Raw genomic sequence first — 20,512 nt, 5'->3', positions numbered from 1 at the left:
ATGCACTACGACACAAGGCTAGGTCCCGCGTCGAAGCCCGGTTGCACTGAGTTTGCGTCAGCAAGCCAGGCAAATAATATTGGATGGGACGACCTGTGGGAAGAGATCGCCGGTATTCTCGTTCCCACCGTACTTGTCCTCGCAAGAACTACTATACTGTATACTGTATACAAGATGAGGTGACCATACAATGGCTATGTTACAAGGATCCTGTCTCGCTCACCTGGGAATTTGAAAAGAAGCCGCGACGCTCCTATGTACGTAGTTGTTCACGTGATTTTGCACCATAAATCAGAACCTCGGTTCAGCTCAACTTGGAGGACAGATGTAAACTGTAACGAAAACTTCCTGGCTTGGTTTACATTCGATGGGCTTACGTCTTTCACGATCTAATTAATTCTTCGATTTCTGGAGCATTCACTATCAAATTCAACATTCACTCTGATCCATACCCGTGTGACTCTTCTCTGTTCATCACGCCATGGCCTTACCTGGAATTTTCACGGATCCTGACCCTGATCCGTTCGTTAGGCAGCCAGCCTCGCCAGCTTGGAATCGAAGCCGGCGTGACCGGGATGGAGTGCCGCGGGTCGCCCGCCCCTAGCGTCCGAGATCCTGACGCCCGACCCATACCGAGACGTTTCACGGGATATTTTTTTGAAAGTCGGTAGGTATTCGTATTTTCTGCTATATTTATTTTTATTGTTTCCTGTCAATTCTCCATTATCAGGTAAGGATTTCCTCCAGATGAAAAAAGCAGAGAAATCTGATGGATACTTGTTATTCAGCTGAACATTCTCCTTTTTCAAAATTGATTGTTAGTATCATAATCGATGTCCTGTTCTGTCAAAGAATTCCCATACTTTTTTTCTTGTGAAGAAGTTGAAAAACTGGTTCGTGCTTTTTGGAGCGGAAAATCTCTTGTTGCTTTTTTCTTGCGTTTCTTTTCTTGGCTTTAAAAAACTGACGATTTTCTGCTCAGTTACCGCAGTTTTCTTGGAATATTTTACATGTTTCGCGCACTTCTATCTTTATCTTAGATTATTTTATTTTTGATTTTTTCCCCGTTTTGTTCGTTACTATTCATACCTATTGATTTTCCACACGTGTTCGAAATTTATTTGTTGTTTGAGCACTTTCTCTGATATTTGTTTAGCTGGCTAAACGATGTTTAAGCTTTTAGTTGATTATTTCCAGTTTCAGCTTATTCTCTTACTTTTGTTATTTGCTCCTGTTAGTTGTTTTTCGTTCTTGATTAATTTCACATTCGATAGTTCGAAATCGTCTATTGATTTCGGGGGTTCTTTCAATTCTCCTATGAACATTATTCTAAAGCAATAGAATAAGCGATGTGATTCGCTGCTTTCCGTTTTACGACCCTTATCGTGTGCTGATTTCGCCCAGCGTCAAAAAATAGGAAGAATTTCTTTTCTAGAATAAATATCCTAGGCGGTTCACTAAATTTTTCTTTTTACGTGAATTTGAGTGTGTCGGGTGTTTCATCCTAATATTTGGTAGTTTCCATACATACCACTAATGTTTTTCGCCTTGTTGCATGTATGGTTCTGATCTGAATTTACTGGCACTGTAAGTTATGTTCTAATTTAATATACAAATTTTTCGTATGTGGAATCATTTCCTTCCTACTTTTCTCTTCAAATCCAGTCTTATTTTGAAATTCTTCTCAAGAAGAAGAAGAAAAAAGAGGAGAAGAGGGATTTTTTCTTCCCTCTCTCTCAGATTCGGATCAAATTTCAACTTGAACGTTACGAATCTGCAAGTTCTCCAAGTTCTCACAACGAGATCGGTTAGTTGTGGTTTTAAAGTTTTTTTGCCACGTCACATTACCTCCCCCCTCTCCCCTCCTCCACCCGTTTCAGTGTAATATTAGCGCGTTCTTACTCGCGAAATTTTCTTGCACGATTTATTTCTCGGACACAGAATTGATTGTGGTGTGATGGAATGATGTTCGAATAGAAGAAGAAAAAAAAACGATGTTAAATGATTCCTCCACGAACAAATTTCCTATTTAATTTCGTGTGAACATGCCAATTTCACGTCTAATTTAGGTTAATAGCTCTCCTCCTCTCGTATATGATGTGATCATGTCGATGTCGTTATCGTTATCCACAAAAACTCCGTTCTACTACTCTTATTTCAGCTCTGTCTAATTCTTGCACTGTTGTGTGTTAAGTTTAAATCCACTCTTTTTTTCTGTTTCTTTCCATTCTGGTCTTTAACAAACATTCTTTTTCGTTCATAGAATTTACTCTTGGTAACTTTCGACGAATCGGGTACAATATCGGTATTGACATCTTTTGAATTTTTGGTTCTGGAAAAAAATTCAAAAACTTCGATTTAGTATTTAGCTGTTTTTCCATTTCCCAAGCTTATATTGCAAATTCTTTCTCTTCGCTTCCTAATCTCTAATGAAAACTTTATTTCGTCCTTTAGCAATTAGTTCGCAGTGTTTTTTTATGTGACGAATTCTATTTATATCGATTCTTTCCAAAGCCCTTAAGACCACTAGTTGGAATTTTAGAATGGCAGACGAATCCACGAACGACGGCTCCTCACCAGGTCCACCCGCATCGCGTACACGAAAAATACGGCCAGAAATTCAGATCTATCGGCCAGGTAGCGTTTCTGTTTTTTTTTCTTCGAAATTTTCACTGTATTCTTTTTTTTTGCATATTCTCTGTTTTGTTATTGAAGGCGTTTATCAAAACATTTCAAGACTTTTTAATGAATATCGATTCCTATCGTGTAGAGATAAGTTGCCGTGGAGGGTGCTATACCGTGCCGTGACCAGTAGAACATGCATATTGTGAATTTTTCAGTCGGAAATTCTAGTCCTGAATCCTAAAATCTGCTGAGAATTTCAGAGTTCCTTTAGTTAATTTCTTTTACGTATTCTTTATTGGCAGAGTTGATGAAATTAATTGACAATTCTGAGGTATTTAAGAGATGTGAACATGAGGGAATGGAATAAAGTTCATTTCCAAGTGATTAAAGTAAGGTGATATTCAATTAGTGGTGTAGAGAACGACTATTGCCAGATTTTTCCTTACCATCCAAATGGATATAAACTTCAATTAAGTGACGTACGTAAATCAAAAGCTAATATTATTGTTGACGAGATTGAAATGCGGTTTCGATCCGGTTTGGTAAGTCCATTGCTGCTAACTGCACACGTGATTGCCTAAAACTAGAATTTAAATCGATTTACAGATAGATTATGGTAGTTTTTGTTGAAGTTTTTCCTTTAAACCAGATTGGAAATCTAGTTATGATTACATTAATGTGGCGCATATTTCTAGTTGCATCTTTTACGATTGAACTAAGTGAGAACTTTTGATGTGGAATTATTTTAAAATGTGTTCGAATTCAGAAGTAAGAAATTACAATTATCTAAGACTGCTACGATGTCTGAAATGTGAAAGGGGTTCATATAAGAGACTTAAAGAATTCATGGATTTGGTGAACTTTATTCCATGAGGGTGGATAAAAACGTCTTTTTTCAATGTCTTCTCTAAGTAAAATTCTTATATTCAGGGATGATGCGTAAAGGAACGGATGTCACTGCATCTGGACCACCTCCAAGTGATTGCAAGCCGCCGACTGAACCTTCATCTCATAAGCGATCGCCAAGAATTTCACTTGATTTGGGAGGAGCAAGTAAGGAATAAAACAAAATGGCGCATTTACTTTATTCACTTACTTCATTATCTTTATCGTCTGATGTTTAAGGAAAATTCAACGAAAATTCCCGTAGGAGACGTAGTGACGACACAGAGTCTGTTCATTCTTGTAAGTTTTCAGGATTTATTCCAGAAACATTTGTCTAGTTTTGGAACATCTTAATCGCATCCGTAGCAGTTTATTTATTTAATAATTAGAAACTAAGTGTAAATTAAAAGTATTAACGTGGGTTCTCTGCTTAATTACTCGTGAAATATTCGAGTTCAAATTGTTTACAAACATCATCATTGGCTACCGCTAGTCACCTATCCTTTGGTTCCGCTGATTTGCCCAACTATTTTTTACAGATCATTTCCGTAATATACTCTTCTAGAAGTAAGTGTATGACGAAAATGATCTGTAAAAAATAGTTGGGCCAATCACTTCTTCTTCTTTTTTTACTTCTAAGAGTGATAGGACCTATAGAAGGACTTTTTTTAAAGATCATGGCGATTCTGGAAGCACAACCCCTGATGCGGCTTCGATGTGTAGTGATCGGAGAGATAGTTTTGGCAAGGTGTCAGGGTCACGAACATTTTCACGAGGAGGATACTCAGGAAACAGGTATTTCTCTACTTTTTCGATTCTTTTCCTCTACAAAACCCTGCTATTTTCTTGATATCTCAGTGCGGAGAAATTTCGTATTGCATCTCTCATCTCTGGAATCATTCAGGCAAGTTTACCATGCTGGACGAAACGATAATACTAATTCGACATTTAGCCCTAAAAAAAGCTCTCGAGAGTATAACAATCGACAGAATTCACGAACGCCATTGACACAGGTGAACGAATTGCTTATTTTCATGCTGTTATGAGCGTTTCCTACCCTTTTCATTTCATTTTTAAAAGTATTTTGTTTCACCACAACTGATTTGGTTTCAGGGAAATCGTGATTGTAGTTCAACTGAGCGGACGTCAGGTTCACGATATTCCTACGTAAGTGTCACTAGCATGTAAAACAATGCTAGAAAGTTGATTATTATGATTTAGAATTCCACCCAGTCATTGTACGATCCCCAACAACCAGGAAGTTATCTGAGTAATCAACCGCATTTCAATCGACGTCGAGGAAAACAGGAACAGGGTAGAGCACCGTCTCCGATGCGATTCAGACGAACGGTAGGTTCCCTTACTACAAGTATTTGATTTTACATTGTTTGTACATGGTAGTCTGATATGTTTCAGAAATTTTCTACCATTAGTTCAGATTTTGGATGTAAACTTGTAGAGATGCCAATTTTATTGTGGTCTTTCGAATTCAATTTGTGTCAATTCATTTTTTTTTTCAAAACTACACTGAAATAGATGTGAACCAACATATCTCGTAGTATTTAAAGATTATGCTCAGCTCTCATAAACCGAAATAAGATGTTTTAACCCTATAGTAATCGATTTTACATGATCAGAACTTCAAAATAATTTATTTTCATGCGCTAGCGTGATTCAGATTTGCGCTTATGCTCCCCTCGAAAAAAAAATCTGAGCAGTTCTCTCCAGAAATCTAATTTTCTCAAATAAAAAGAAAAGAAGAAGCAGAAATTATTACAAAATGCTGTGAATAGAGTAGTCGTATTTTCCTTTCAGAAAGTTTATTTCAGCAGTACCGTTTTCTATTACTAAAGTCTTCATCCTCCTGTTTTTTTCTTAAATCTGTACTTTGTGTATTTTTGTTGTGTTTCGTATTTCTTTGGAACGTGCGATTGAGAAATTCTTTAACAGGAAACTGTGGCCCATAATTTATTCTTTTAATGGGCGCGTTGCGCATAAAAAGCTGCATTGATTGTACAGTCGAGAGAGAAAAAACATACTGGTTTGGTTCGCCACTGCTTGTGTATGGCTACCAAATCCCAGTAAGTGTAACTGAAACAAAATAATCAAGTCATTGTTTAAGTGACGCTGTCTATTTACAATCATCCGAACATTATCAGTTTTGTAGTTATGTTCGTTGTGGATAATTACAAAAAAAAACTTCTATGATGATCCTGAAGACAGAGTCCTGAGGACCTGAGGTCCCTTAAAATCTAAGCTAAAGTTAATGAGAGACGCAACTTCAGTAGATAGCACGCAGAGAGGAAATCCCTCTGAATATTAATATATTACCGCGATACCGTAACACATTAATTTACATAGATTGACTTATGAGATTATCCGGGAAAAGATTTATTATGTGAATAATAAGATATTATTAAGTTTTTGAAAGAACTTAGAGAAATGGACCGATGGCAGTGATATAGTTACGATGAGCATAACACCATTTTCTGATTTCAAAATTTCCATGCAAAACACCCGAAAAAAAAAACTGTTAAAGGCATCACCCCACGAATTTGAGGTGGTACGGATTTCAGATGGAGCATTCGTATACGGGATCATAGATTATGGAGAGAGGGGATCCATTTCTTCCTAATTGCCGTAAAAAAAACGGCCCGGAAGATGCGTCGCGTGCAGAAGGCTGACGCGCTCCAATCGATCTCGTTATAGAAAATAGCGCACCGGAACGCTCGAAGCTTCTTCCGGGCCGTTTTTTTAGGGCAATTAGGAAGAAACGGACGGAATCGCCCTTCTCTCCACAATCTACGATCCCATAGACGAAAACTCCACCTGAAATCCGTAGCACCTCAGATTCGTGGAGTGATGCCTTTAAGACATCAAATCACATGATCTACCACAAATTAAACTTCGGTTGAGAAAGCTTGCCAAGTAGAATCAAAGATGGTAGATGAGACACTAAACTGATACTAGATTTCAGTTATCAAAATGAGTTTCCGTACGCTTTGGGTGTTATCCATGTGTTATTTGTTTTCCCAGTTTTCACTCTTTTCTTTCTTTTTTGGAGTTGTTATTCTATTGATTTATGTAACTATCTATCGGCCTAATTACAATTATTTCCTTATAAATATTTATAGGCGCAATTGCAACAATATGAACGTGCTTCTATGCGTGCTGAAGCTGGTCAACGACGAAATGTTGGCAATCGAAGACGCAATGACTCAATAAACAGTACGCAGAGTGAATATTTACCGCAATATTCGGTTAGTGTAACGTTATTTTCTCCATTCCTCTAGATATTTCTGACATATTCCTAGAACAAAGCTTGATTTTTCTTTCTCAGGATCATTTACGTGTGGATACTCACTTGGAAACTCAAAGTGTGTCAGGCGATGCACCGTCTTCGTCATCAATGTCTTACATGCAGTTATGTCAGTCTTTTGAATCAATTGGGTCATTCGATTGGAGTCAGGAGGTGGAATCTGAATACAATGCGAAGCACAGCGATGATCAAGAGGAGAATAATGAAAGAACTAGGGAAAGGTGGACTTTTCACTTTGTTCAGACGTTCTAGAGCTAAATATCTTTTTTTTTTTCGATTTTGATTCATTGGAAGAGGCCTTCTTTAGATTTGAAAACCGTGTACCTCTAACCGATTCGTCGATAAACAAGTTCTCTCATGGTGATTATTCAAGTTCGAAGCCAAGGCGTGGTATACTGAGGGTGCCAATTTCCGTGAGGCATGGCCATGAAAGGGATCGACATGGTTAGTTGCCAAATGACATGGAATATCTTTGGAGTCTTGTTTCAATTCAATTTTTCTCTAAGATAGCGACCGATCCTCATCTCTGCGAGGTAGCATAGTTGAAGAAAACTACGAGGTGGATGATATCTCAAGCGGAGATGCTACGCCAACTGAAGAGAGCGGAGACGAGAAGCACTGGAATAGACAAAGTACATGCTACTTTTTCTTTTATATGAGTTCCTTTTCAATTTTCAGCTTTTTCATTCTAGTTCACCTAGTTTTAGTTCGCTTCATTCTTTTTTTTTTCGATTCTATTGTGTCTGTAGCAAGCTACTATAAATAAATTGTAGAGGAATTGCCGTTAACCAATGCTCGCGACGCTCAATGTAAACCAGGATATAGTGGAAACCTTTACCAAGAGCAGGACAAACCTAGTCGCCTAGCGGGTCGCTTAACGGTCATCCGTCCGAAAACTGCACCACAAACTACGGAAACAAGTTCGCTATCACCTCAAGTTGCTCCTGTGACGCGTCGAACCGAAACCATTAGGACGTACAAGCCACCAGCTATGCGAGGTAGTTGTGTTTGATTTTCAAAATTTTCTGCCATCAAAACTCAAGTAGTTTTTTTTGTTCGTTTTAAATTAATTTCTACAATTCAGTTTACGAGAATTTGTTTTTGTTGGAAATTTTAACAGCATATTTTGTTTATTCTTATTTTATCGTTTACCCTCGTTTATCCATTTCATCGACGATCTGGAGCTATTTGCAGCTTCCGAGAAATACGATGCGATCAAAGCAAATGCCGATGTTCGAAACAGGTGATGCGTGTGTTTCATCCGCTTGTCTTTCCCATAATATCTCATAATTTAACTCATTAGAATTATCCTTTTCTATTCCGGTAGTAATTAAGCTAATTAACTTATAAATAAGCTTTAATCGTCATATTTAACCATTTCCTAGTGAAACTTTCTAACCTTCCGTCCTTCTTCCCTTCGTCAATGCGCTATTCCTTCTATTGTTTTACTAATACCTTTCGGATCTACAACATATAGCATACGTTACTTAAAGAAAAGGTTAAAATATTCTGTTTCTGCTTTGTAGGACTCGACAGCATTTATATAATTAACCAAGATCTGAAGATGATCTCGCTGGGAAATCTTGACTTAAATTCGTTCTTTCAAACGAGTAACTATTGTTGATATATGGGCTTTAACTTCAGTTTTAAGTGGTTTATTTGGCTCTATTGTTGAGTGTTAATTATTTCTAGAACTTCATCTCAATAAATTTTCCTCACGTAGTGTCGATTAGTGTTGAACAGAAAGTGCGGTCTTATTCCTCTGACTCTTCCGGAACTTTGGTCCTACAACAATAGAGCAGTTTATTTTTTTTTTTGCTACGCAAGATCTACTCATAGAGACAACTTGTGCATATCGAGACCGTTTGCGCACAGTCAGATGAAGATTCAAATCCATTTCTTATGTAGGATAACACTGGAGATCATTTGGACTATAAGGAATAACTTGAAGCAGAGTTCATACTACTTCGTTCATTTTATGGCACCAATATGATTATCTGAGCGCATAAGAAAACGTTACATACAGGATTAGGATGGGCTTATATAAATATTTCGTGAATTTGTGCCGAAAGAGTAATTTCTAACCACGAAGCGCTAAGGAATGGAAGAAATTTCTCAAACATCACTTAGACGATTAAATGTACCAATAAGTTTCTCACATCTCATTCGAAGTTGGTCTAAAGAGTAGAAAACGGAATAGTTGATGGAAATAGTGTGCAAAATGGCGCAAGAGAGTGTAGGAGAAGAGGAATAAAGAGGGATTTTCTATATTTGTTGGAAAAAGAAAACCCACTAGCATTTGAGTTTTGGCGTGCTTATGTCCTTCCAACATCTCTAGAAAAATTTTCCTATTTTTCTCCTTAGTGTTGTATGTCTTGAGAAAATATAGTTGGGTCAAAACGACATGAACTTCGGTGCAGTTGCGTAAGCGGCTACGCTCGAAGCGTCGGGGTGGGGCTATCGGTTGGACCATCGGGAACGGTATGGGACCATCGGGAAATGTAGCGATGAGTGATGTAAAAGAAGATCCCCTCTTTCGATGCTAACCTCTACATTCCGCCGCATCGCTTCGAGCGTAGCATCTGACGCAACTGCACCGAGCCGAAGGTCGTTTTGACCCAACTATACATAGTCGACGCCGAGCGCTTTCAACCGACTGTACGCGATTCATCTTCGACTGCGGCGTGCAGAACAGCGACCAGTGGGAGTATGGTGTAAGTAGACAAAAAGTGTGCGCTGCGGTGAACGCGCTGCATTTAAGCAGTTTAATGCATTCGTTGGGGGCTATACGTACGCTCCTTGTTTCTTTTGATCCGTTCCCAGATTTTTCTATGGTTTATTTGCTACTTAATTGTGGAAATACGGTGTCCATGTTGTGGCTGTCCGAATGCTTTTTTGTTGTTTTTTTTAACGATGGTTTAACATGTCTCGAGTAGGTGAATTGATCACTTTATGTTCGATCCCATTGAGATTAACATTCATTCTTCTAACCATCCTTAAACTTTTGCGATTAAGATTTGAAGGTGAAATTGTTTGAGGAATATTGTCAATTACAGCGTGGCTGATGAGAAAATGCGGGCGGTATCGACATCACAACATAACGCACAACCTCGACAAATGACCGACTATCCAGTTTACCACGAAATAGCCAGTAATGAGGGCCCGAAAATGCAGAAGGTTTTGTGATTACTTGTTTGATGAGTGAAATGATTAACTAGTGAGAGTAATTGTTTCAGATTAATGATTCAATATCATCGTTGCTTTCTCAAGTTCAGAAGAGGGATGTGCGAGCTGCTGAAAAAGTTGTACAGTTGAGGTATGTGCATATTTACGAAATATTGTAATATATTGTTTCTTAAAATCTAGTTTTTTTAAAAGAACTTTTCCCTGCATTTTTTGCTCATGTTGTCATTTCTTTTTTCTCTTTCGTATTCTTTTCTATTTTTCGTTTGAACTGAAATTGAAAATATAAATTTCAGCGACGAATTGGCTGAGATCTACTATGGAGTGCTGACACGAGATATTTTCTTCACATTTTCGATGAATCTAGAACAACATCTTTGGAAACAAGCATTCTATAAGCCAATTGAAGTATTTAAATCAGTTGTGAATTCCCCGAAAGAAAGCTCGAAAACGTTCCGAAATCTCTTATTAATATTATTAAATAAGGTAAGATTATATTATTAGTTTTTCTTCTTTTTTCTTAATTTCATTTTACCTATCCGTGATTATTGGTAAATACTTTCAACAGGGAATCACTTTCTACGGATGTCTTATTGATTTATATGAGAAAGAACTGGGTGTGGATATGGAAAAAGCGATCATCGTTCCATCTATTCTTCACGAAAATGATTTTTGGAGTGTGTCATCTTCTTTAGGCTCGTCACAAAATGATTCGACTAAGCTGAAGGTGAGCGTATGCCCAAAATTTGGTGCGAGTATTCATTGTATTGTTTTTCAAATTTATTCGAATCGAATATTAGGTAGCGATAAAATCGTGCTCACGGCATTTGATTTCCTTGGGAGATCTGAAACGTTACAAAACGTTGGTTGAAGGCAGTGAAGACTACCGAGATGCCAAGATGTACGGACAATGTTTCGTTTTTGTCCTAGGTTTCATTTTTGTCGACAAAAAATGAATCTTTCATGATATCTTTCTTTTCAAGGACATATTTGCGATCAGCCTTGTTTTGGCCATCGTCAGGGCATTGTTACAACCAACTTGCCGTGGTGGCATATTTTTCGGTTGGTTTCAATATGTTATTCGCTAACGGTTTGTGGATAAGAAGTTCTGGGTCAAGCACATGATATTGGTTTTTGTCTTTTATGTTATTAGAACTTTTTTCTTCATTATCTTTTTTTCATCTCTTGATTCTCTACGTTACTGTACGCGCCATGACGTCTTTATCAATTACGTAACGGCAGGGAGAATCTAGAAATTTGTAAGTTGTTGAATTCTAGTCGGGTCAAAACGACATGAAGCTTGGTGCGGTTGCATACGCGGCTGCGCTCGAAGCGGCGCGGTGGAGCGAGCTGTTACGCTCGAGACGGGACCCACGTTCGCCCCAATCATCTGTTCAGTCCAAGTTGAGCTGGCAATGGTTGCAGTTCAACTGCTGCATCGCGAGTGCAGTAGCTTACGCAACTGCACCTTTCGACCTGACCATGACGCCCATGTATTCCGTAAGGCTCTTAGGAGATCCCATTCTTTGCGCGTTCTTTTCATGTCTCAGTTCTTGTACGAACCAGTAATGTTCGCTTATTTTCGCTGAGTTACTATCCTCTCCCAATATCGCTGTTTTATGAAATTCCACCTTACGGCCAGTGCTCAGGTCTACAAGATATGGTCCGGTTAAAACGACATGAAGCGCGGTGCAGTTGTGCAAGCGGCTGCGTTCGAAGCGGCGTAGTGGAGCTAGCTAATCAAAGTGGGACCGTCAGGAATCGCAGCGATCTAGCATAGCGTCCTAGCAAGGGCCCCTCTCGACCCTAAACGTTACGTTCCACCGGACCGCTTAGAGCGCAGGCGCTTGCGCAACTGCGCCGAGCTTCATTTGGTTTTGACCCGACTATAACAAACATGGGAGCATTTGGTTTGCGTTATTTCTCGGAAAGTATCGTATTTCTGTGTCCTGGATCGAGATAAATCGGAATGAATTTTTGGGCATCCTTGATTGTCAGCTCTAGGTATCTATTAACGGTATGTTATGATGCCTCATAGATCTGTGAAGCTTGTTTTCAAGCCTTTTGGAAGGTAAATTAATATTGGCCAATGTAATTAATTCCTGTTTTCAACATCGTGCTTGACCCAGTATGTTTTTTTTCGACTTTTTCTTTTAAAAAAATGTGTTCTTTTTTAATGTGTGATGTCGGAAATGTTGATTCACGTTGAGTGTCTATCACCGCTATTGCATAACCTGGGTATCTGGGGAAGTATGGATCGATCAGTTTTTGCGCTTCAAGTATGAAACTAGGAGAGATCCACACGTAGAAGGGTCAAAGGAACATAAGAGCAGAGAAATGGTACTTATTAATGGCTTTGTTTGCGCTTGTTTTGATTTTGGTTTTAGGAATAGAAGTCGTATTTTTCTTCGTTAACGCGTAATGTAGTGTAGTGGTGCATGTTTTCTTTCGTCTTTCGTGTTATGTGATCTGGATTCTCTTGAGTTTTCGTTTTTCACATATTCTTATCTCTTTATCGTTTTCTTTCTTAATTTTTTTTTTGTTACGGTCCTCAACATTAACGTGGTATTATCCACTCTTCAAACCGCTCATATCAGTGATAATTTAGTCCCGATGAGCGAGAATGTTGCTTCCATTCTTACCGAGTGCCGTTATTGACTTAATATGTGTAGTAATCTCCCTGTTTTGCCCTGTTCTAGCTGATCCCAGCTATCCTTTGTTTTACTAAGAACAATTTGAAATTTTTTTGCGACTTGCAATGAAGCCGTGTTCTAGATGCTGTACCGAAGCAGACGGCGTGCACGTAATACACCGCTCGAGATTCTCTCCAACAGACGACAGGTCCTTTATCACCCGATACCTTATTTTTTCATTGAACAACCTAGAAATATTAGGGGATGGTGTGGTTTACTAGAATAACACAACCTATTTATGTAAAATGTTGCAATTTGAAACATTTTTCATATTTTCAGAGTTCCCCTTTTTCAAATCCTCTATAGGAACACGGACATTCTCTCCTTACGGACATAACTTAATGGAGAAAATAAGGGAATTGGTTCATTGACTCACGACATTTTGAAACTATTTCGTTTTAAATTTAAATCAGTGTAAAAAGATCTGCTTTTTCTTCTCACATTTCTATGCAACAGCGGGTGGTTGGGTACTTCTTCATAGTTGGGTCAGAACGGCTTGAAAGCGATCAAGTCAGCTGTTGAGATTGAGGTGGAACTCTTTCTTGCTGCAGCCGGACTGACTGCAGAAATGAGGAAGAACCTCACCTGGATCGCAACCGCTAACTGCAGCACTTCGAGCGTAACGCAAGCGCACCCCGCTTCAAGTGGTTTTGGCCAATAGCGACCAAATCTTTGAAATCGCACTAATCCTCCATCCAGTAATTTCTACATGGATTTTGTTTCTTTTCCAATGTATGTAGCACAAAATTTTTCAATCTCGCATATTTGTGAAAGAAAGAAAACACGAATAACACCTAAGTTTTGGCGCGCCTACATCCTTCCAACATCTCCAGAAATACCTGTTTTTTCTTCCTATTGTTGAATGTTCCAGAAAAATATAGTCGGGTCAAAACGATCCGGAGCTTGGCGCAGTCGTGTAAGCGGTTGCGCTCGAAGCGGCACGGTGAAGCTAGTGTTTGGGACTGAAGTGGAACCCTCGCAAACTGTAGCGATGAGTGGTCCTCAGAATAGTTCTCCTTCGTTCCTAACCGGTACGCTCCACCGCGCTGCTTCGAACATAGCCGCTTAGGTAACTGCGTCGAGCTTCGTGTCGTTTTAACCCAACTATAAGCTCACTGATAGAGCATGGTAGAAATAGTGATCTTTTTGCGGTGTCCCAATGATGAATCAAAACCTATTTAACATAGTTGAATTTAACAAGTCTTTTCTCTATTTGTCTCCTGTGATCCATAGCAACTTCTTTCCTTTTTTTCTCATTCCATTTCTATTTGTCGTGATTTGCACAGGTAGAAAAAGTCTGTTTTGCACCGCAACGCATGCAATGTCACGTAAACGTGTATTACAGCGAACAGTATTGCATTCGAAATTTTCCTTAATGTCAGCAGGAAGAAGTTGGTTGCGTGGTCTCATATGGAAGAAGATAAGTCCCTATTTGCAGCCAATTTCAATAAGTTGCAATAATGATTCAGGATAGTTTTTGATTGAAAATATTAATGAACACCGGAATGGGTGAAGTTTTGAAATTTGAAACCGCGGTCTGTAACTACACCCCATGATAAAACCTAAAGAAATCCCCACATCTATCGCAACCGCTAGTTCCACCACTCCGTTTCGAGCGCAGCCGCTCGCTCTTAAGTACAACAGGCTTCAGATAGTTTTGATCTGACTATACGCGGAAAAAAGCCTCTGTTTATTGCTCTGTGTTTCCCTGTAGGAAAGCAAAGATTAAGCGTATAGTAGCGTACAGTGTCAAAACGACATGAAGCACGGTGCAATTGCGTACGCGGCTTCTCTCGAGGCGGTGCGTTGGAGCGTAGCGGTCAGGAGCGTACTGGAACCCTTTCTGGCACAATCCATCGCTGCAGTTTGCGAAGGTCCCATCTCGGTTCCAACTGCTGCCTCCACAGCGCCATTTCGAGCGCGTACGGAAATGCACCGCATCTACACTCGTGCTTCATGTCGTTTTGACCCGACTATACATAGATATGAACCGTACATATGTTATGTATCGATTATTTAAGGCAATCTTCGAATGAGTAGTTAAAGGCAAATGAAGTTTGTGAGTAGATGGAACAGCTTTCTCTATGTGGTCGTTCTATGTTCTGTGTTGTGGTGAATGAAAAAGTTTTAAAGAAGTAAATTCTGAACTCTCCTTTAAAAAATTACTTCGATTAATGCATGATACTCGCTCCGACGTGAACACCTCCACTCGCACTTTTACTTCTGAAACTTTGCCTGGAACTGCCGATTGTTGGATTTGGATTCACTCACGTGGGTTCTGATTTTTTGTGATTGAGTTTTAATTCAGGGTCAAGCGTTAGACGAGATTTTCTTCTGTGTTCGTGCACTGTCCGCAGATCATCCATTCGAAGCTGCTCGTGATCGGCTCTACGCTCGTCTTGCCGCAATGAAGAGAAAGGCATGCTTATTGATTGTCTTCTTACTGTCATTTCTTGCATTTATTCATTTTCTACTCTTTCGATTTACTTTCAGCATTGTTCATAGTGTTTTCTTTTTTTTACGTATGTACCTTACAGATGTCATATATCCATTCTGTAGCGTAATCAATTATTAAAATTATTGAAATTATTATAATCATTATTAAAACGTATTATTTAATGTATATTATTATTATTAAAACGAAATAGACTTGACATCATTGTGGATAACCCGTACTTCATGATAATGCCATACTCCAAAATCCATAATAATGTCATACTTCTGAGCTCTGGAGCTTTGAATTCAACCATATTCATCATGTCCAGATAAAATTCAGTTCTTTTTTGGAGCATATGCTACTTATCCCTTGAGTTGCTTTAAGTTTTGCTACATGGAAGCTAAGCGGCTTATTAAGGTGGACAAATATGAACCTCTACTGGATGCTGAGTGCGGAGAAGTTCGTGAGGACGCTGAGTTAGCCGCAAGCGCTGATCGACCGTATGAAATATGGTTGGACATGGAAGGACCAAATATTGAAACCGAAAATGATGATGCTCACATCTTCCGTTCATTCTTGGAGCAACAACCTAGCAAAGTTAGTTTTCCACACTCTTTTTTTTAAAGAGAATGTTTGCAGTTTTTATTTCCACTCTCCCATTTGCTACACCTTTACTATATGTTTCTTTTTTTTGAAGCTATTTGATATTTTTATTATTTTCCAGTTGCATCGTCGTACTATCTCATACGTTATCAGCACTGTTGGACTTCTCATTACAAAAATTGGAATGGAATCTTTTCCAAGGTAGTTCTTTTAATTTGGTGTCATTTTACAACTTCATAATTAATTCATTTCATTTCATTTTTTTTTCTTCTGGAATTACGCTCTCCTCATCAGTACCTTTCATTCATTCAATCGTATACAAAACAGCTTTTGTTGAGATGAAACTGTATATGAATGAATTTATCTGTAATATTAATTCCTTACTTTTAAAGTGTTTCCGAGCGTGCCATCGGACAACTGACAGCGTTAGTTGAACAGGATTGTTCTCCTGTCACAGCTAACCAACTCATACAAATTGCCTCATTGTTCATCTATGCTGTTCATTGCAATGGAATTGTCGGTTAGTTGTGATTTTATTAGGATCGGAATCCTATATCTTGAAATTTAAGGAAGGGATTTATTTTTTGCGGATTTAAGGTGACGCAGATGTATGCAGCTTACAACAACAACATGCTGTTCGTGCACTTGTTAGTGTATTTGGCGCATATCTTCGACCTATTGTCATTCGATTAGAGGAGATAGGTTCATGGATTCAAGGCACTTCTACAGTACCATCTGTGGTATTCCTTTTTTCAAATCTGTGTACTTCATTCTATTCCGTCCACTCGAAACTAGTCGTGTATTTCTTTAGGTTTCTCGTGTTCTCCCGGCTTTATGCGTTCTTTGCGAATGGTTCTCATGTCCTTTAGCGTCAGCAATTTATCGTACAATGCCATCAGTTGAAGCGTTACCGTTGTCGATAGTTGATATTGACACATGGGATTTTCTTGCTAAGATCGGAAATGAGCTGATGAAATGGCAGGATAACGAGATGTTAGCTAAAATAGAAAATGGAGAAGGTAATAGTAAAATTTTGAGTGGTTTTTTTTCAGACTAGAAACAGTTTTAGTCTATTTTATAGGCTCTAACAAATCCTTCATCTTGCCTGAATTGGCGTATATGTCATCGTTCTCGGAAGTGTTCCCTCCATTCCCTCGAATATTACACTGTACGGTTCCTCTGACAGATTCTATGGAGCATGTGAGTTTTTGTGAGCAAGTTCATTTAAAGCTGAGCCTCTAATCGTTATCTCGGTTTCATTTTGAAGAAAAATTCAAATAAAGCCGATGTTCCATTTTCTATAAGGAGATATGTTCCAGCTAATCCCGCTCCATGTACGGCTAGCACAGTTACTTCTTGCCGTCGAATATCTGGATGGATCCGAATTGTCTTGTTTCTTCTTCTGTGAGAAAACAGGGAAATTCACAAGGAGCGAGCACATAGATGGTGAGCATAAGGAAGGAACAAGCACATCATCCGATTCACATTATGAGGTACTGAACACACAAAATTACCATTTTCTTTTTTTTTAACAATTATACATTTGTGTTTTATTCAGAATTCACAAAGTTCATCATCACCGCCTACGAGAGAGGAACTTCTCGAAAGGGAACTTCGAAAACATGAACAATTGCTGGTGGTCAGTTTGCTATGCTTTAAATCTTTGCATTTTTAAAGAAAACAAAAAAAAAACAATCGTTAGGGGAATCTATCTAGCACAGGGATAAGACGTCATATAATGGGACAAGTACGAATTAAATTATCTAATATCTTGCAAAAAACACTTTTAGAAACGTAGGTAACGATTGAAGATCATAACAATTCTCATTCCTTGAATGAAAATTGATTTTTTTTTCTTCTTGGGAACACTAATCGATCACGTTGGAAGCAGTGTATCACTAATTGAGTTCTTTTCACGAACAAATAGTTCACGAGTACGAGAATTATCACGCTCAAGTCTCCCTAGTTCAGAAAAGGCCCTACACAGTAGCTCTGTACGGTCTTATCTTCTAACGATGCAACTCATTACGCATGATAGAAAGAGGGCTATTCGCAACTACTCTACGATTGTGCAAGTGGGAGTAGCTCAGCTGCTTATGTGAGCTCTAGTTGAATTGCGGACGTTGGAAAACGTCCGAGTTGCACGTGTTCTATCGCGTAATAAGTTGTATCGTTGGGAAGGCGGGGTCACGCAGGGCTACTATACACGTCTTTCTTTGGGTTACTAGGGGGAGTTTACGTTATCACGGTTAGACAATGAACCACACCCATACCCTTATCTATTCCTGAGGAAGTTCCTACCACGTCAATTTCATGATACGCTGCCGTTGAGCAGTTCGGATCAAGATTGGGCTGTTATTAGATGAAATAAAGTGAAATAGCGACAGTAACACTGTTTAAGGTCAATTTGTTAATGTTTTATTTAAGGTGAAACCTCTTTATGTTGTCATCGACACAAACGCCTTTATCGATCAGCTAGAAAAAATTCAGAAGATTCAACAATGTGAAAGATTCCGTATACTTATTCCCACAACAGGTTCTATGATTTCCGTACTTTTTTTTGGTTCAAATATGTGCTCTTACATTGTATACATTTGCAGTTATGGAAGAACTTATGGAGTTACAACATGGTGAAATAAACAGTACACATGCGGAGGCAGCAACAGCCGGAGCCCGACAGGCGATGTCGTGGTTACGTGAACAAACGAGACAAAAATCTCCCCGTATGTTTACGTTAACGATGCGTGGACGTCGTGTTCCAATCGCCGTTGTACGTGAAGAATCAGCTGATGATCGAGAGATGGTAAGCGATTTTTATCATCATTTTATTTCGTGCTTTTTGTATTTTTTATGTGTTTTATGCCTATATTTTTAAGTTTTTTTAATACATATGTTCTCTCGTTTCTATCCTTCTTAAGTCGTTCATAGCCGATTTCTATCTATGACTCAAAAAACCAATTATGGAATGGAACCATGCTTTCTGTTACTCTGAAAATATTTCACCTTCTTGACGTATTAACTGCACATGTTTTTTTTTTCAATTGATAGGGATATAGCCAGTAAAAGAAAAAAACTGCACATAAGAAATGGACATTTTCTCATCATCTTGCTAAAATTTGCTCGACTTTTTTTTAAATTTGTTTTCATCGTTAAATGGTTAGTATATGGTTATATGGTTAGTATTGTTCCCAACATCTTTATTATTTTATATTTTATTTATTTGCTTTCATTTATCTATTCAGTTTTGTTTTTAATTCTCCTGAAACAAGATAAATTCACTTTTTTTTGGTTTCCGTTCACCTACTTCCAGTACCTTCAGGTGAACGACGACCGTATTCTACGATCATGCGTAAATTTTACGGAATTGGAACCTGCACAAGAAGCGAACTTCGCTGATTTTAAGCAATCAACTCAAACTCGAAATACTCCAATCATCTATCGAAATGTGATTCTATTGACGGATGATCGAGTGTTGAATATGAAAGCAATGAGCCAACACATCCCATGTCGAACATTAATACGTTTTATGAAATGGGCTAAAATTAGTTAGGTATACAGTTAAGTGTGAGAAATTTTGCTCATTATCTATCCATTCTTGGATGATCAGGCTCTCAACGTTGTTCTCTTCACATTTATGTACTGTCCATCGTATCTCAAAGTTTGTCTACGCACCGTTATACCCATGATACTCCTCCTCCTCCTCCTGGTACGATCGATCGATCAATTGATGCGTTGATTATGGATGTAATACATTAGAGCCTATAATTAATTCGTCGTTCACGAATATAGGAGCATAGTAGTGCCAGAATTATTGATTCGATGCAAACTGAACGGGTAGCATAGCATAGCTTATGCGTCGCTTAAGATAATTGTTTTCCATTGTGATGATGTTTGAAAGCAAATAAGCTTGCTAAGTGCTAAATTCCCCGCGATATTGCTACGATCGTCTAGCATTACATTAATGATGGCGGCATGAGACCGTTTATACCTGATTCCTTATAAAGCTCAGTGAATCGCCAAAAGAATTACTTCACTGTCTCAATAAATTTTTTTCTTGTGTTATTCTTTTTTTTTGTTGTGCACAATATTACATTACAAGGCGGGTGTGGCTTAGTCGGTTAGAGGTCCGTTGTAGCAACATGGTCGATGGTTCGAAGCCGCCCTAGTGAGAACCAAGCCTTTCGTCCTTCCGAGGTCGATAAATTGGTAACAGACCTGTGTGGGAGGATAGAGGCACTGACTTGATTATTGGTTCACTTGCAACTCATTGTACAGTTGTACACCACGCGTTCCAAAACCTCAACGATTACGAATTCCAGTAAAACGCGTAGGAGCATCCCAAGTGGATTGATACGCCAGTGACTTTATCCTTTTCACTACATTACTCAAAAATACTTGCTTTGATGGCCTAATGGCTTATCTTCATTAAAGGCATCACCCCGAGAATCTGAGGTGGTACGGATTTCAGGTGGAGTATACGAGATCGTAGATTATGGAGAGAAGGGTGATTCCGTCCATTTCTTCCTAATTGCCGTAAAAACGGCTTCGAGCGTTCCGGCGTGCTATTTTCTACAATGAGTGCAATTGGAGCGCACCAGCCTTGTGCACGCGCCGCATCTTCCAGGCCGTCTTTTACGGCAATTAAGAAGAAATGGATAGAATCATCCTCCTCTCCATAATCTACTATGCCGTACACGAATACTCCACCTGGAATCCGTACCACCTCAGATTCGTGAGGTGATGCCTTTAACATATCGGCATCCAGTC

At 38.8% G+C, this 20,512-nt stretch overlaps 2 protein-coding genes across 4 annotated transcripts; both read left to right on the top strand.

Moving 5' to 3' along the window:
* RB195_011818 (uncharacterized protein) lies at positions 1–338 on the top strand (the record flags this gene model as incomplete). Its single annotated transcript, XM_064193395.1, has 3 exons — positions 1–112; positions 175–257; positions 309–338. 3 exons carry the CDS (start codon positions 1–3, stop codon positions 336–338), a joined length of 225 nt encoding a protein of 74 aa, XP_064050978.1.
* A 237-nt stretch (positions 339–575) lies between these two features.
* On the top strand, positions 576–19,295 carry RB195_011817 (uncharacterized protein; the record flags this gene model as incomplete). Of its 3 annotated transcripts, XM_064193393.1 has the most annotated exons (34): positions 576–667; positions 2,543–2,637; positions 3,556–3,678; positions 3,751–3,810; positions 4,185–4,305; positions 4,415–4,523; positions 4,624–4,677; positions 4,732–4,860; positions 6,645–6,770; positions 6,851–7,050; positions 7,137–7,273; positions 7,336–7,461; positions 7,603–7,827; positions 8,024–8,072; positions 9,886–10,006; positions 10,066–10,145; positions 10,309–10,498; positions 10,581–10,629; positions 10,708–10,739; positions 10,813–10,913; positions 10,996–11,074; positions 12,788–12,853; positions 15,014–15,124; positions 15,560–15,739; positions 15,867–15,946; positions 16,138–16,265; positions 16,343–16,485; positions 16,557–16,764; positions 16,827–16,945; positions 17,065–17,238; positions 17,304–17,384; positions 18,173–18,281; positions 18,346–18,548; positions 19,065–19,295. In XM_064193393.1, 34 exons carry the CDS (start codon positions 576–578, stop codon positions 19,293–19,295), a joined length of 4,131 nt encoding a protein of 1,376 aa, XP_064050976.1. The 3 variants fall into 3 exon arrangements, with proteins under 3 accessions (XP_064050976.1, XP_064050975.1, XP_064050977.1); XM_064193394.1 differs by lacking the exon at positions 12,788–12,853; XM_064193392.1 differs by lacking the exon at positions 576–667 and having other exon boundaries at positions 2,544–2,637; positions 10,581–10,739.
* Between the last annotated feature and the right edge of the window lie 1,217 nt (positions 19,296–20,512).

The sequence above is a fragment of the Necator americanus genome, chromosome III (assembly GCF_031761385.1).
Source record: "Necator americanus strain Aroian chromosome III, whole genome shotgun sequence".
NCBI lineage: Eukaryota > Metazoa > Nematoda > Chromadorea > Rhabditida > Ancylostomatidae > Necator > Necator americanus.
The sequence above is the reverse complement of the archived record's forward strand: the minus strand, read 5'-3'. Positions and strand labels throughout refer to the sequence as shown.